A 14,996-nucleotide genomic window follows, 5' to 3' on the forward strand; every position below is an offset into this window, starting at 1 on the left:
GCTCCTCGCTGTGGATACACTGGAGATCAAAACCGATGGGAAAAAGAAGTGGTAATAAAACAAGATAGCCTCTCTTGAAACTTGGTTATTATACTACTTTATTCCGAAAGGATGACGTCTACGCTGTAGGGATACAAAATAGCTCTCACTCCTTCAAGTACTTGACTCTTTCATCATTTAAAAATAGGACTACTGTTTTGTTGATCTGGTTATGAATCAACACTGTGTGGGGGCCTGTCGAGTGGGCTCTCTCCTGCTGGTCGGCGCGCTCATCTCGAGCGAGTGGGATGCGAGCAATGAGATGGAGCAAACACAGCGTACATCCTTTTCGCGTTCTTGAGAGTCCTCTAAATATTTTCTCAAGCAATTCCACGAGCTCTGCATGCAGAGTAGAAAACGTGCTGCATAGAAGTCTATGTTTGTCCTTGTGTACAGTGCTATATTAGAGATTTAGTGTGTATTTTTATATATAGTGTCTATAACATACAGCATCGACTAAACAATGACCAAGCGCTGTATTACTAGAGGAAGGCACTTAAGTGTGATTGTGCAGTATGGTCTTTCTCTGCCACATGCATTAAAAACACTCTAGGCCGCCAAGGGTAATGGCAGGGTTGTAATTCACTTGGAAGAACTAGGCTGTGTTCCTCTATTTTTCTGCTAATTTGCTTTTTTTTCCCCTTTAGTGTAAACAGCAGATGCTCTGTGCAAGAACCGGGAGGGAGCAGGAGTGGGAACATGGCTGTTGGTACGCTTTAACACTTTTGAACTTGAGTTTGACGTAATTAAAAAAAAACCAAAAAAGTTAGGCACTAACATCCTTAGGGCTGCTTCTGTTGTCTGGGTGCTTTTCGGGAAAAGCGTTGCAGCGTTTGCGGAGCTGCTGTCTGTCAGGAGACGAGCGTGGCTATTTCGATGCTTTCGCGCTCCGAGGCAGCGTTTCACCCGAGGGCCGCCGGCGGCGAACGGCTCGCTGGCCCGCGATGCTGCCAGAGCAGGGGGCCGGGCGCGCGCGGGGGCACGCTCGGTACCCCTTCGGCACGGCTCAGACAACGGGGTGGCGGGTTCTTCCAGGGATAAACCGAAGCGTAAGTGTGGATGCTGTTCAATGTACCTGCCTTGAAGAGTGGAGGACTAGCAGCATCCCTGATGGGATCTGAAGCTTCGTTTTGCCTGCTACCTCCTCTCTTTGCGGCTGGGCATCTTGGCCTTTCAGCTGGCGGGGCGACCGCTGCGCGGCTGCTGCTCCCAGTCCCGACAGCGACGGTGTGAACGCCGAGCATGCATCCGCTCACGCCGTCAAACACTGGGGCCCAAAAAAGCTCACCTTCCACCTTCCTTTTCCTTCCTGGAGCGCTCTCTGCTCATTGCCAGCGCTGTGAATTACAGCACCGTCCGTCCCCCGGGAGGTATGGCGGGTGGGAACGCGCTAAAATAAAACTCCTGGCAGCAGCATCCTAAGACGGGATGGCTGCTCTGTGAGTCCAAGCGAGCTCGGCGGGGTTGAACTGTTTAACGTGTATGGTAGCGAGGCCCCGGCACAGTTCTGCAGAGAAAGCTGCAGCAGGAAAGAAGCTGGGCGCTCCGATTTTGTCCTATACCTGATTTGAGCAGGCGTGGAGGGAAAGGTTGCTGCCTCTGCTCGGCTTTCATTTTTGTGCCGGTTTCTGCACTTCATTGTGTGTTGAAGTCACATAAAGTTTTTGGTTTTGATGACTAACTTTTTTCTGTATGGGAAGAAGCCAGTTGACAGCTCTGCAGCCCCAGCCCTTCTTTTTTTATTGCCTTTTAACCACACTAGCTCTGCCTTTTCCTGTAAGAAGATTCCTGTAATTCATAGGCCACAGTGTCTTTCCCTTGAATCAGGAGATTTTTACTGCTGATTTGGAGCATGCTGAGAGTAATCCTGTTCCTGCTAACAGACTTGCCACATCTCCCTCTTTTGGAAAGGAGTGGCCTTACTTGTCCATTAGTGTTTTGTATTTCAGATCTAATGATCAGGCCTGTTTCTGGAGACAAAGAAGTAGGGAGAGGGAAGAAACAGGCAGGGTTTGATGAAGTCCCTTTTAAAGAAACTTTGATTACCAAGTAAGAGATCCATGTGTCCAGACTGGCGCAGGCTAACACCAGACTTTGCAGAAAGGATCTGGGAAAAATAGTTATAAATAATAGAAAACCATTGTTAAGTCCTGTGAAGTATAAGGAAATTACAGTAGTGGGGTTTTCCCTGCGTAGGAGGGAGGGAAGACAAGATTTTCTTGGCATAGTGTTTTGGATTACTTTATTATAGAGGTGAAGTTAAGTGGAAGCTGGGTGCCCCTGCGTGGGCCCAGGGGAGGGGGCCAGAGAAGCGACTCCGCGGTGTCTTTGCAGCAGTAAAAGCAAAGCCTGGGCCCTGAGCAGAGCCGTAGCACGGGACTTCACAGCTCCCTTCTCCGCTCGGTGCCTTTTAGTTCCTTCTTGTCTCTCTTCTTACTCCCCACAAACATACAGCTCACTTTATACCTCTGTGGGCAACTGAAAAGAGACCATCTTCTTTCCTGTTTTTATTTTCTTGTTTTTTCTCTGATTTCTATCTATTTTTTTTTGTTAAAATAGCCATCTCTTGGTTTCTTCTGGTATGTTGCTTGTGTTACTCAATCCTCCTGACATCAAAAGAGTCCATTGGTGCCGACCTCTGAATTGCACCATCACAGGAGCAATAAAAGCTTACAGAAACATTTTTTCAAGATACACCATCTAGTTCTTTAGATAACTGCATTGTGATAGTATTACCTGGTAGTTCCTAGAAATATGACAGTTACTTATTATACAAGGATTTTAAAAATCTATCATATATATTTGTCTTTGTACTGTCAATGTCTGGTACAATGTCCTCTTTTGCAATGGTCTGGTTCTTGCTTGATAAAGGGCTGCCATATGCTAAGACCTTCTTCTCCAAGCTGGATGGATGGTACCACAATATTAAAAAAAAAAAAAAAAAGGAAAGACTGTCAATTGGAGATGCAAAATTGCGTAGAAAATAGGAGAAACCACACGTTGATAAGCAGGTGGTCAATGGGTTGCACTAGATATGTTTCTTCTGCGGTGTTAGGACTGTTTTATTTCTTTACAGTGTGAAGGGCTTGGGGCTGCAGCATTTGAAGCTGAAGCACTCTGGATGAAACGCAGACTGAGGGTGCAGACAAAGAAAAAAGAAATCATCCGGTACAACTACTGTCTTCACTCTGTCTAGCAGTCATTATAGCCTCAGGACGGAAATAGATCGACCTATTTCTAGTAGGTTTAATTAGCAAGGTGGGAAAAACCAGAGAGTTGAGCGTGCTTTCTCTTCCCTTGGAAGCGGTGTGCCTGCTGCAGTGCATGCATCAAGGCCAGGCAAAACCAGGGCTGGAGGGTTGCTCCTGACGCTGTGCTTCCCCTCTGGCTGCGGGCAAAAAGAGGCAGGGCTGGGGCTTCAGCGACAGGGACCTGCACCCAGCGTGCTAGCCCCTATCGCAGGCCCAGCTCTGGGACAGGGGGTGTTGGGTTGGTAGGTCCCAGCCGTATTTTGCAGCATGGGGATAGCTGGTGCCTGCCTGTGCCACGTTTATGACCATATGGAGACGGGAACGGGGCAGCAGCGGTGCGTTTCTGGCCACGCAGGCTCACTGTGAGCTGTGCTGGCTCCCCCCGTCTGCAGGGACGGGTGGTGAACCTCTGCCACCACGTACGGGCTCCTGGGCTGTGGGGTCCATGCTGAATCCCGCAGCGGTGCCGGCAGGTCCTGGAGCCCAATGGCCCAGTTCCCCAGCCTGGTCTGGGGTCCCACCCCACAGTGCCAGTCCCTGGGTCTGGGGTCCCAGTTTCTGTCCCAGTGTCTGGGTCCTTATCCTGGGGTGTCTGTCTCCACAATGCAGAGTCCTGGGATGCCCATCCTGGAGCTGGGCGCTGTACTCCAGTGGGACCAGGTCCTCATCCCAGTCCTGGGGCAGGGACCCTGTCTCCCAGTGGTGTCCCTGTCCTGGGCCGAAGGGCTGGGTCTGACTCCCAGGTCCTGGTCCCCATCCTGGTCTGGGGGGCCTGTCCTGGGCTCCAGGTCCCGAGTCCTTGGGCTCAGTCCCTGGGTCCAGGTCCCTGTGCTGGTCCGGGGCCCTGTCCCAGGCTCCTGGTCTGGGCGGCTGGGTCGGGGTCCCAGCCCCCATCCTGGGGTGCCTGTTCCCGTCCTGGTCAGGGGTCCTGCGTTGGGGCACTGGACTGAGGTGCCATTCCCCATCCCCAGCGCCGGATCCCATTGCAGGGCGCCGGTTTGGGGGGTCCCGCTCAGCATCTTGGGGTGCCGGTCCCCGTGCCCGGCGGGGGTCCCACCCTGGGGTGCCAGTCCCCAGCTGGGCCGAGGTGGGGGGGGGGGAGGTCGAGCCCCAGCAGCAGGGTGCTGGGTCAGGGTCCTGGTCGGTGTCTTGGGGTCCCGTCACAGGGTGCCAGTCCCTGTCCCGGGGTCCCACGCCGGGGTGTGTGTCCCAGGCGGGGAGCCGAGCAGGCGGAGGCTCCTGCTGCTGCTCCGAGATGGGCGGGGGGGGGGGGGGGGGGCTGCTGCTGCGCGGCGGCCTCACCGCCGCCGCCGGGCGGGGCCAAGCGGGCCCTGGGCAGCGCCGAGCGGGCCGCACACGGCGCCTGTGCCGAGGGGCAGGGCCGGGGAGGCGGGCGCCCCTTTCCCCTTCCCCTTCTTCCCCCCATGGCGGCGCTGGGCGACACGGCGCGCCTGGCGGCGGCGGCGGCGCAGCAGGAGCAGCGCGGGGCGGCGGCGGCGGCGCTGTGAGGAGCCGCGCGGGGCCTGCGCGGCGCGGCGCGGCGCCGGGCGGGCATGGCGGGCCGCGGCCGCCGCGCCTGGCTCAGCGTCCTGTTGGGGCTGGTGCTGGGCTTCGTGCTCGCCTCGCGCCTCGTCCTGCCCCGCGCCTCCGAGCTGGCGGCGGCGGCGCGGCCCCGCCGAGCCCGCCCGCAGGGCTGCCGCCCGCCGCCTGCCGCCGCTGCCGCCGCCGCCGCCGCCGCCGCCCCTCCACCGCCGTCGCCGCGCCGCGCCGGCCCGCCGGCCCAGAGCTTCCTCTTCGTGGGGGTCATGACGGCGCAAAAGTACCTGCGGAGCCGCGCCGTGGCCGCCCACCGGTGAGCGGGGGGCAGCGGGGCGGCGGCGGCGGGGCGGGGGGGGGGGGCTGTGAGGGGGTTCCCGCCCCGCCTCGCTGACAGGTGGGAGCCGGCGGGGCCGGTAGCCGCGGGCCGCGTTTGAATTCGGAGCCGTAACGGCCGCGGCGTAACGGTCCGGCCGCCGGGCGGCTGCCTGAGGCGGGGGGACCTCGGCGGGGCCGAGCGGCTTCCGCGGGGCGGCGGTTGGCGGGGGGGGGGGGTGGTCGCCAGCGTTTCAGGGTTTCCTTCCCTTCCTTTAGCTGCGCTCGGTGGCAGCGTTACGGCGGGGCAGCTCTCGGCTTCTTCCGAAGAGAACCGATGGCGTGATGGTGATAATGATAATTAATAAAAAAAAAAAAAAAAGTTTGCTTTAACTCCTAGGATTGGGCTGGGGAGGGGGGAAAGCGGTGCCAAGTTGCGAACACGCGCTCAGGAACGAGACCCAGCAAACGGGCCTGGGAACAAAGGATAAACTCGGCCCTCGCGCCGCTGTCAGCCAGGTAGGGCGAGGGCGCCAACGCAGGAAAACGCTCGCCGCTCCCAGCTGGCGAAGCCGCCGCGGGTACTGCCGTCTCCCAGCTGCCCGTTTATTGTTTGAGGACCGGTTTTGGGGGGTCCTCGCGCTCGGCTGGCGCGCCGCGTGCTGCAGCCCGCCGCGGCGGCCGTAGCCGGGCATCGTCGCGGCGGGCGCGACGCCTCGACGGCGCTCCGGCCCCGAGTCTCCGCAGCGCCAGCAGAACCATCTTTGGTGAGCGCCTTATCTGCGGCGTTGGAGAAATCCCCCCCCTCCTCCCCCAATCTGTTAAAACGCGCTTATTGCTTCAGCGGCGCGGCCGCCGGCCGGCGCGGGGAGGGTGTGTCGGAAGGCGCGCTTTGGTAAGCCGAAAGAGTTAAGAACTGAAATGTCAGCTTGGAGCTATCCTAGTTCGCGGCTGGCAGCTCGGAGGCAGATCTTTTTGTGAGAAAGCATCGCCTTTCTTCTGCCGTAAAACAGCCCCTGCTCCGTCCTCCTCCCTTGCCCAGGTGAGGAGATATTTGGCCCCTTTGGCCGGTGAGAACAGGATGGCAGAACCGCGCAGGACAAAGACTGTCTCTTTACCCTTCTCCCTCCTCTTACCCAGCCCCTTCTTTGAAAAAGGGCGCTTTTCTTTACAGCAGCATCAAGTGCAGTCAAGTCGCTTAATTTGGGGAAATCTTAAGCATGTTGCCCACTAAAGGCAATCTTCAGGGAAGCTTAATTCCTTCCCTGCCTAATTAGAATTCATCAGGAGACCTGTAATTAAGTTGCAGAGGGTGTATGATTGATGCTTTGAACTGGGCGAAAGAATCTGTTTCTTCAGGGTTATGTATTTTTCTCTGACATGTGGGATGGAGTAGTTTGGATTGCAAATCTTGTGAGCCGTGTAATTTACATTTACATACTGAAAGGCTTGGGCCGCGCATGGGGACATCACTGACAGGTTTTACAGCAAAATAGTTTGTCTAGCGTTGATCGTATCTTGTGTCAGGAATTCCAGAAAGGGAATTTGTCACAATATTGTCCAGAGACGGGGGTTAGTGTATGTAGCCTTTTCACTCTGTGGCAACTGAGCTGGGAAGGACTGTAATCTTTGATATTGGCAAAGCTTGCTAAATACTCCTGTGCTTTAGGAGAGCTGGCTTTGCAGAGCCAGATCTGTAATATCTGGGCAAGAAGAAAAAATGGTTAGAGAGGCAACTCAGCAAATCCAACTAATGGAATACAGCCCTGTCTTGGAAGGAGGGACGAATATCACTTTTTACTGCGCTTCTATTTTGGTTTAACCTCTAGAGATGTTGTCAGCTCTCGGAAGGGACGAATAATGAGACCTCTTAACGTTGTGGGAGGCCTAAATGCATTTTCCTGCCTGCTGTTGGTAAAAGAAACAAGCTAATGTCCTGGTGACAGGAATACATTTGGGGGGGTGGGGGAGGAAGGAAGGAGGAAGGAAGACAAACCTGAAATCTTAAATGGCTTTTGATTGCCATGAAGTACTCAAGTAGACAATTGCTGGGATTACTACATTGACAAAGCATCCTGGTGAGTTGAATTGCTGGCACAGCAAGTAAAATGGGAAGCTGCTAGCAAGGCATTCCCGGGGTGGCGGGTGTGTAGAGCCTCGATAGCACGCTAGCCAGAGCAGGGAAAGGAATTAGGGATTCAGAGGGCGAATACCTCCAAATTGCTGCGGTTAAAAGGGCTTTTACAGGCACAGCTGAAAGGGACCCGAGCGGAAAACGTTCGCTGATCCTTGCTGCTGTGAATCCGGTTATGGCCTAACAAGAAGGGAAGTAATACGCTTCCGGAAAATCAATCAAGAGCAAAATGACCCCTTGCAAGGGAAAACGGGCCTGCTGAATTTTCAGGAGATGTGAGGCTCTGAAACAGTTGTGCTTTTGTAATCCGTGAGAGGAGAATAAGCTTGGGATCGACAGGTTGTTAGAAGGCAGAGTCGCAGCCTCGGCGGTTACTCCGTCTGACAGCCGGGTTGGCAGAGCTGCCCTTCTAGAAGGCCGGGGAGGTACAGCAGCAGGAGGTGCAGTGTCTCATCACGGGGCATCAAACTACAGGCGGAGAAAGAACTGCGCAGGAAAGAGTTAAGGTACGGGTAGTGGGTAGGGTTCAGGGAAAGTGCAACAATACCTGCTAACCTTTTGGAGTTGAGGGGAGTTGTTCTGAAAGAACTACCGGAAGGAGAGGAGAGGAACAAACAGTCTCCCAGAAGATTTAAGTCTGCTGTGTCTCGGGAAAAGAAATATCAGTCAGTTAACCCATGTTTTTGCATAGCAACTGGATTTCCCGGGAAACTTGGAAAGAGGCTAGTGTAAATGCAGCTAATGGATAGATGTCAGATGCTGGCAAAGGGCAGAGGTTGGCCTTTGAGACCACGTCTGCCCTGTCCATTGCAGTGTTATTGCCCGGTCTCTCTGCAGTAACACAGCTGCAGTAGTCTCCGTTTGGGACGGTCAGTGCCGCACCTAGAAGTGCCATGGAAATGAATGCACAAGAGCTACGAGAGAGAGAGATGCCATTTTGTGGTATTACACAATGACTCCAGTGCTTGTGCTGACTCTTTTCCCTCAAGCACGGGGCAGGAGGCCGCCTTTTGGGAGCCTCCGTTTCGAACGTGCTGTCGCACTGTTCGTGGTGGCTTATAGGAAACAGACTGCAATGGAATCTAAATACCTGAGCGCTTGGGAGAGCTTAAGTGAAAGGCAGCCAGAAGGATTTGGGGTCTAAAGGAGTTTGTATTATCTGTCTAAGCCCGCACTAGCTGCTGCAGAAGAATAATGCAAAACACATTTTTGTGCAGACTTTCTTTTAGATTCAGATGCTAGGTTTAGGCTGTTGGGTGGTATTCCTCATCTTTGGTCCTTCTGGTTGCTAGCGAGGTAGTAAGACGGATTGCAGAGTGTGCACTCTTATCTCTTGGGGAAAAGGCCATGTGAAGTGACTGTGAACATCCTGGCAGCTTTATAAACATTTTACTCAAATTACCAATAGCAGTACAAAACCCAACATGGCGAAAGTAACAGTTCTTTTTGTCCTGGTCATGTATCATCTTGCAGGCATATGACATACTTAGGCTTTCTGAGCGGTATAGCGGTTACCTAGCGTTTCCGAGAATGTTTATGGAGCAGTATGAAACAAATATGGTGGGAGCAACTAGCACTGATGCATGGGGGATAAGGAGAAATGAAGTCACCTCCATATCCCAAAATAACCATTTGGCTTAACCGGTGGGGTGCTTGGGCTCTGATCTCAGTGTGACCCACAGAATATCTGCATGCCTACAGATGCAGCCTTGCATATACCCATCTTCCCTGTGGAAACAGGGAATGAAAACTGGCATCTCTTTAAGTTGGAGGGCGTTTAATTCAGAAGGCTTTAAGGAGCTGTAGAAGGCAGCTTGGGTTTTCTGTGAAAGCTAGGTATCAAGCTGTCCTGCGAAAAGTTAAAATGAACTTCCCCTCAAAATCTGAACTCTGCAATGCAGATCTTAACTGGCAAGTGAAGATCTTTTAAAAATGTCTGTAAATTCAAAAACGGCCCGTTTGACTTCTGATGGTGGTGATCTGCAGTACCCTAAGCAGGAGCAGGCGTGCTGGTTTCTGTGCTCAGCCCTTCTGACCGAGCTGCGTTTGATTGCTTCCTCCGTAGCAACCCCTTCGGGAACAGTGGAACCGTTGACTTAGAAGGACACTTGGGCAAAACTAGCCCTCATCCAACATGAAGTTCAGCTGAACCATGGATTCAGGAAATCACTCTTCTAGGTCCCTTATTTTGCCAAGTTATTCACTAGTTGTGATTTTTTTTCAGCATAATTATACAAGATGACTTTTTAAAAAACTTTAAGTGGTTTTTCTGGTCTCCTCTAAGGGAGGTTCCCAAGCTGCGTGGACAAAAACCAAATACATTTTTTTTCTAATGCTCTCTAATTTGGGTCTCTACAAAGGGAGCACTGTCTGCATAATGCAGCTAGCTCAGCTTTTGCTGAGTCTGCAGAGCTGATAACAGGGCAAGGTAATACAATTAAATAATAAACACTGTGGAAACTGAAGATAAGAAAACATTCCTGATTTGTGCTCCTTCTGCTGGGCAGGCTATACTTTCTTTATTCTTTAAATGAAGAAATGACTTAGGACAACATTTAATAACTGTAACAGTGGTCACTTTTAGCTATTTGTCCATATGTTTTTCCCCATATGAAATAGAAATGTGACTTGTATCGCATAAATACCTGTAATACTTGTGCAAAAATTTTTACACCTAAACAGCATGCTAATGGCTTGCTCCGGTTAGGGTTCGCGTAGGAAATAGGGCAAGATTTAATTGCAAGAACAGTTAACGGATAATAAAACTGACTTGTTAGCCAACAACACTGGAGCAATCCTAACCTTCTCTGTTAAAAGCCTTTCTTTTAAGGAAGTCTAACCTAACTTTTTACGTGCGCCTGCGTGTTTAAATTGTACCTTAATTCTCTTGGCAATGCCGGCTTGCACTGAGAGAAACCAAGTCGCCTAACGTCGTGCATGTTTTCAGCGCTGCTCCTAACACAGGTAACGGAGTGCCCTGCAACCCTGATTCATGCACATCCACCTATTTAAATGAGCAGATTCAGATTACGCTGAGGAGGCGAGGCTGGGATCTGTCAGAGCAGTTCTGTCGCCTGTTTTTTCAAATGACCAATTCAGTACACGTATCGTGTACTGAACCTGATATTTCTCTCTGGACAGAGTTGAGCACAGAGGCTCTAAGCTGGCTAAGGCCACCAGAGATTACCGCAATAGCGATGATCTCTGTAATAGTAAATACAGGATTCGGGTGACAGAAATGATGTGACCGCATTTCCTTTGAACAAATGCGTGTGACAGGGGAGTTGGGGGGGGTGGAGAGAGGGAGAAGAGTGTCAGGTTTCTCTGAAAATGTTTTCATTTGTTTTTCATTATCAAACATAAGGCTACATTCTGCAGATCTTACATTAGGTAAGTCTTGACTCAAAGGCAGTATCAGCACATGGCAGCAAGTGCTGTTTGGGCCACACAAGTAGACAGGTATTGCGGAAAAAGCTCTGTGTCTAAGGAGCTGAGCAGGTCAGACTGCTGCCCATAACCTGAGATCAGGCACAGTAAACTGAACCAAAGATTGGAGGACTGGCCAGAAAGGTAGCTGTTAACACATCGATCTGCAAAATCACTTGCGACGGAGCCAGGCTTGGTTCCTCATGTCAGATAAAAATGTTAAAAGTAGCTTTGATCAGAATTCATCTCTGCATTTACCAGTCCATAATTCTGGTGATAGCTGGTGTTTGAAAGATGTATTTAGAGTTGATCTTACAGTCTGTGCTTTGGGTTCATTTGCAAGGTACAATAAATATGTTCCCTGAACAAATTGTTCTTTTTGTATTCTTTCCCTAAAAAGGGGATGCATGAAGCAGTGAGCTACAGTTTAGACATACGGAGCAGCACATGGAGACTTCCATTGTTTTAGCCGCTGCTGAGCAGCGCTTGCGTTGACAAAGACGTTCATGGAATTTTTCGGTGTGGGAGCGTGTCTCATCTGTCTGAGTTCAAACATATGCTCAAAGCCGCAGTCACAAATTACATGGCAAGTCTCCTCATCCTAGGAATTGCATTATCGCCAGAAATGAAGACAGGCTTAGTCAATCTGTGGGGGAAGGCCAGCGTGACATCGTGAGGCTGCAGTAATATCGTGGTACTGACACAAGTTGCACGCTGATCCTTAGAGGGTGATTATCTGATGGGCATAGTCTTCCGGTGTGCGTTGTGTCTTCCGCATATGCAAGGATGTTTGTCTGGCTTACTCCTGTTTCAATGTAAAAACTTAAAGATGGCCCAGGTCCAAGAAAAGATTGGGCCAAGTTGGCTTTGAGCCAAGTGGCTTAGTCCCATACAAGGGCTGGAAATCAAAACTGCCAGGTTTTAGGTGAGTCCATAGCTGTTGCTTCGTGCCCAGTGAATGGGAACTCTAGCCTGACGATAATTCAGGTGGTTGCGAGGTGAGGGAACTTGGATAGAGAGCAGAGGGTAAATTTAAATTGAGAACGAGAGAAGTAGTGGTGTTGTAGCAGAGTTGAAAGCCACTACTAAAGAGTCCAGAAAGGAGCTCAAGCTCGGAGAGAGAAAACACGGAAGACGTTCTGCACTGTACATAGCTCATCATCCTTACAAAGGCAGACTTTTCAAAGATATCAACAGCAAGTCTGAAAATTTATTGCTTGCTTTTGAAGACAAAAGTCAATAAGCAGATGTTTCTGTAAGACCTAATCTAATAACTCCATCTGGCGATTGTCTGCAAAGCATCCTGGTTCCATCTGAACCCAAGCTGGGACCTGATCATGGTGGACAAGATGAACTGCAGTTCTCAGTAGCTTCTGCTACCTTTTCTTTCTATGAGATTAAGATTGGAATGTATCAAGAACCTACTTTTTAATAAAGAAGGTTTTTAAACTTAGATTGGGTTATTTCCTTTGAAAACACCAGGAATTGTTACGGGAAAAGCAATTTGCCATGTAGTCTCTTCATTCAAAACCAGATGATTTGTCTGCAGAGTGTGGCTAGCCGAAAACTAGCAAAGAAACGTTCTTAATGGTTACAGAACGTTCAAGATATGAGCATCTATCTCCTTTTAAAACTTAAATTTGCCATGCTTTGACAGATTGTAACTTTATAACCAGTACTACTGTGCGTTAATTACATCACTGATGATTAAAGGCCTCATCATCTCTCTTCTGAAGTCAACAGGAGTGTTTCCATTGACTTCACTGTGTGCTCTTTGGGGAACTCAGGATCTAAACTTTTCCCATGAAAAACTACCCCCGTGAGTAAGAAATTGAGAAGACAAAGCTTTTAAAGTAATTTGACCGTAGTCATTACACGAAGCTGATTTAAAGTGTGTTACTGTTAAGGTGTCGAGAAGTTGATGTTTAGGTAGTACAAATTAAATATAGTTATATTTCCCAATAGACCTTCTGGTTTAATTCTTCTGAAATGTTTTAAAATTTCAGGCTTTATATGGTAGCTAGTTTTGTAGATCTCAGATAGTTTGTACGGCCCAGAATCTCTTCTGCTTTTGGCCAGAAACTTATGTTGAGAAACCACCTGGTAAAAGTAAAAGTGATGTGCTCAAGGAATTCTTTATCTCGAGACTATTTTCATGCTGGGCTTTGAATGCTGATTGTGTCATGAAGAAAGTCACTAAACATAACTGGAAAATATTCTCCCCCTATGCAAAAAGGAGCAAAACCTATCGAGTTACCAATTAGAACAGTTTTCCATGTCTTTCTATGCAGGATACATTAAGTCTGCTTCTCCCAGGTAGAATTTGGAGGAAACTGTACTGAAAGCTTGAAATTCATAATCTTTAGGGCCGAGGCTGTAATGCTTACATGATTGAAAACCTTCCCTGGAGGAGGCCAGCTTTCCTTCAGTTTACCTTACGAGGTGTCGTCCTATGTCTATTCTCGCAATAGAAATAAATTGGTTTTCCCATGCAAATGGACTGGATTTGTCAGGGAGCAGCGTGAAAGGTGTGGAACAGATGTTATCGCTGTTGCTGCTTAGTGCAAAAAGAGGTCCTAGGAGGGTCCTGGGGCTTGACGAGGCTACTGTTCCTTCAGCCCTGTGCCCCTTGGGCCTTGTCACCTGTACTGGGAAATCGGGCATGCCTGCTAGGATGATGAGCTCTATGGAAAGAATTTAACATAAAGCTGTGCTGTCTCTAAAGGAGGAGTGCACAGTGTGCTTAAAGGTGGTTTTATTCTCTGTCGTACCTTCAGAAATCCTCTTTGCATATGTCTGCTCCGGCAATAGTCTCATGAGAGCAACTCTGAATCTCCAGCTGCTCTGAGCTCAGGTGGCGGCTGTTGCGCTTTCTGTGCTTTTTATCCCATTTGGCCTCTTCCCTCTCCTATTATTTTAGTCTTTTTTTTGCTGCATCTCTGAAAAGAACTGCAGACTCCTCAAGGCATACCTTTATCTGAGCTTCTGCCCCATCGAGACATGAGTATTCCGTGTTACTAAACTCCAAACTGAAGAGTGAGGAAAGCTAGATGCTGGTGCTGGTTTGCATGACTGTCCCAGGACTACCTTTCCATTAGTCCTGTGCTGGAAGGGGCAGGTTGCTCTTTCTCCCCTGCCCTGGGCTTCCTAGGCTGGCGCAGACAAAGAGCAGCATTTTACTTCTGTTAGAGCCCTGCCTCCTTCTCTGTACAGCGTCTAGAAAAGCTGCTGTTTCACTGCTTTCCCGCAGCATGCTGATTCTTGACAAGTTCCTGTGAAATATGCCGTCAGTTTACTCCTTGGAAGTCAGTGCTTCCAACGTACGTTTTTAGCTTTTGGGGGACTAGGGGGAAATGAGAGGTGGCTACGGTGCTAAAAAAACTTTCAGCGAAGCTTTTGAGACATTAAATCCAGTTGTGTGTGAACTGTTTGCCTGTATTTGGCTTTGCTGTGTATCTTATGACCAATAGCTGTTAGACTAGTACTGAGTTTGCTTAAGAAATCCTGCCCACTGCCATCGACCTACTGCTGTTGAAATATTTTGCTATGAGTTACAGCTACAAAAATGATGTTTGGATGCTTGTCGTGTCTTTTTTTTGTGTTTTACCACTTGCCTGTGTGCAGTGTGGTTGTCTTTGTTTGTATGGAAAAGAATAACCCTTAAAGATGTTTAAAAAGAAAATTTATAAAGCAGATGAGATACAATTCCTTTGAGTTACCTCCGTTACCCTGCCTGGGTTTGCATATTTAACTAGTCCATATTGTTATTGTCTTTTTAAATCTAGAACCTGGTCGAAAACCATTCCTGGTAAGGTTGAATTCTTCTCCAGCGAGGGTTCCGACACCTCTATTCCTATCCCCATCGTGCCGCTTCCAGGTGTAGATGACTCTTACCCACCCCAGAAGAAATCTTTTATGATGCTGAAATACATGCATGACCACTACTTGGACAAATACGAATGGTTTATGAGAGCTGATGATGACGTTTACATCAAAGGGGACAAACTGGAGAACTTTCTCAGGAGTTTGAACAGCAGCGAGCCCCTCTTTCTCGGTCAGACTGGCCTTGGCACCACAGAAGAGATGGGGAAGCTGGCACTGGAACCGGGTGAGAACTTCTGCATGGGGGGACCAGGCGTGATCATGAGCCGGGAAGTGCTGCGGCGGATGGTGCCTCACATTGGCGAGTGCCTGCGCGAGATGTACACCACCCACGAGGACGTGGAAGTGGGGAGATGCGTACGGAGGTTTGCAGGAGTGCAGTGTGTATGGTCTTATGAGGTAAGGACGAGAAG

General features: G+C 50.0%; 1 protein-coding gene across 1 annotated transcript in view; it reads left to right on the top strand.

Moving 5' to 3' along the window:
• Positions 1–4,843: 4,843 nt before the first annotated feature.
• CHSY1 (chondroitin sulfate synthase 1) overlaps positions 4,844–14,996 on the top strand; it is a 79,488-nt gene continuing 69,335 nt past the window's right edge. The window contains exons 1-2 of the mRNA XM_068959063.1: positions 4,844–5,142; positions 14,487–14,982. Of these exons, the coding sequence (XP_068815164.1) occupies positions 4,844–5,142; positions 14,487–14,982 (795 nt within the window). The remainder of the gene's footprint in view (positions 5,143–14,486; positions 14,983–14,996) is intronic.

The sequence above is a fragment of the Struthio camelus genome, chromosome 12 (assembly GCF_040807025.1).
Source record: "Struthio camelus isolate bStrCam1 chromosome 12, bStrCam1.hap1, whole genome shotgun sequence".
NCBI classification, from domain to species: domain Eukaryota; kingdom Metazoa; phylum Chordata; class Aves; order Struthioniformes; family Struthionidae; genus Struthio; species Struthio camelus.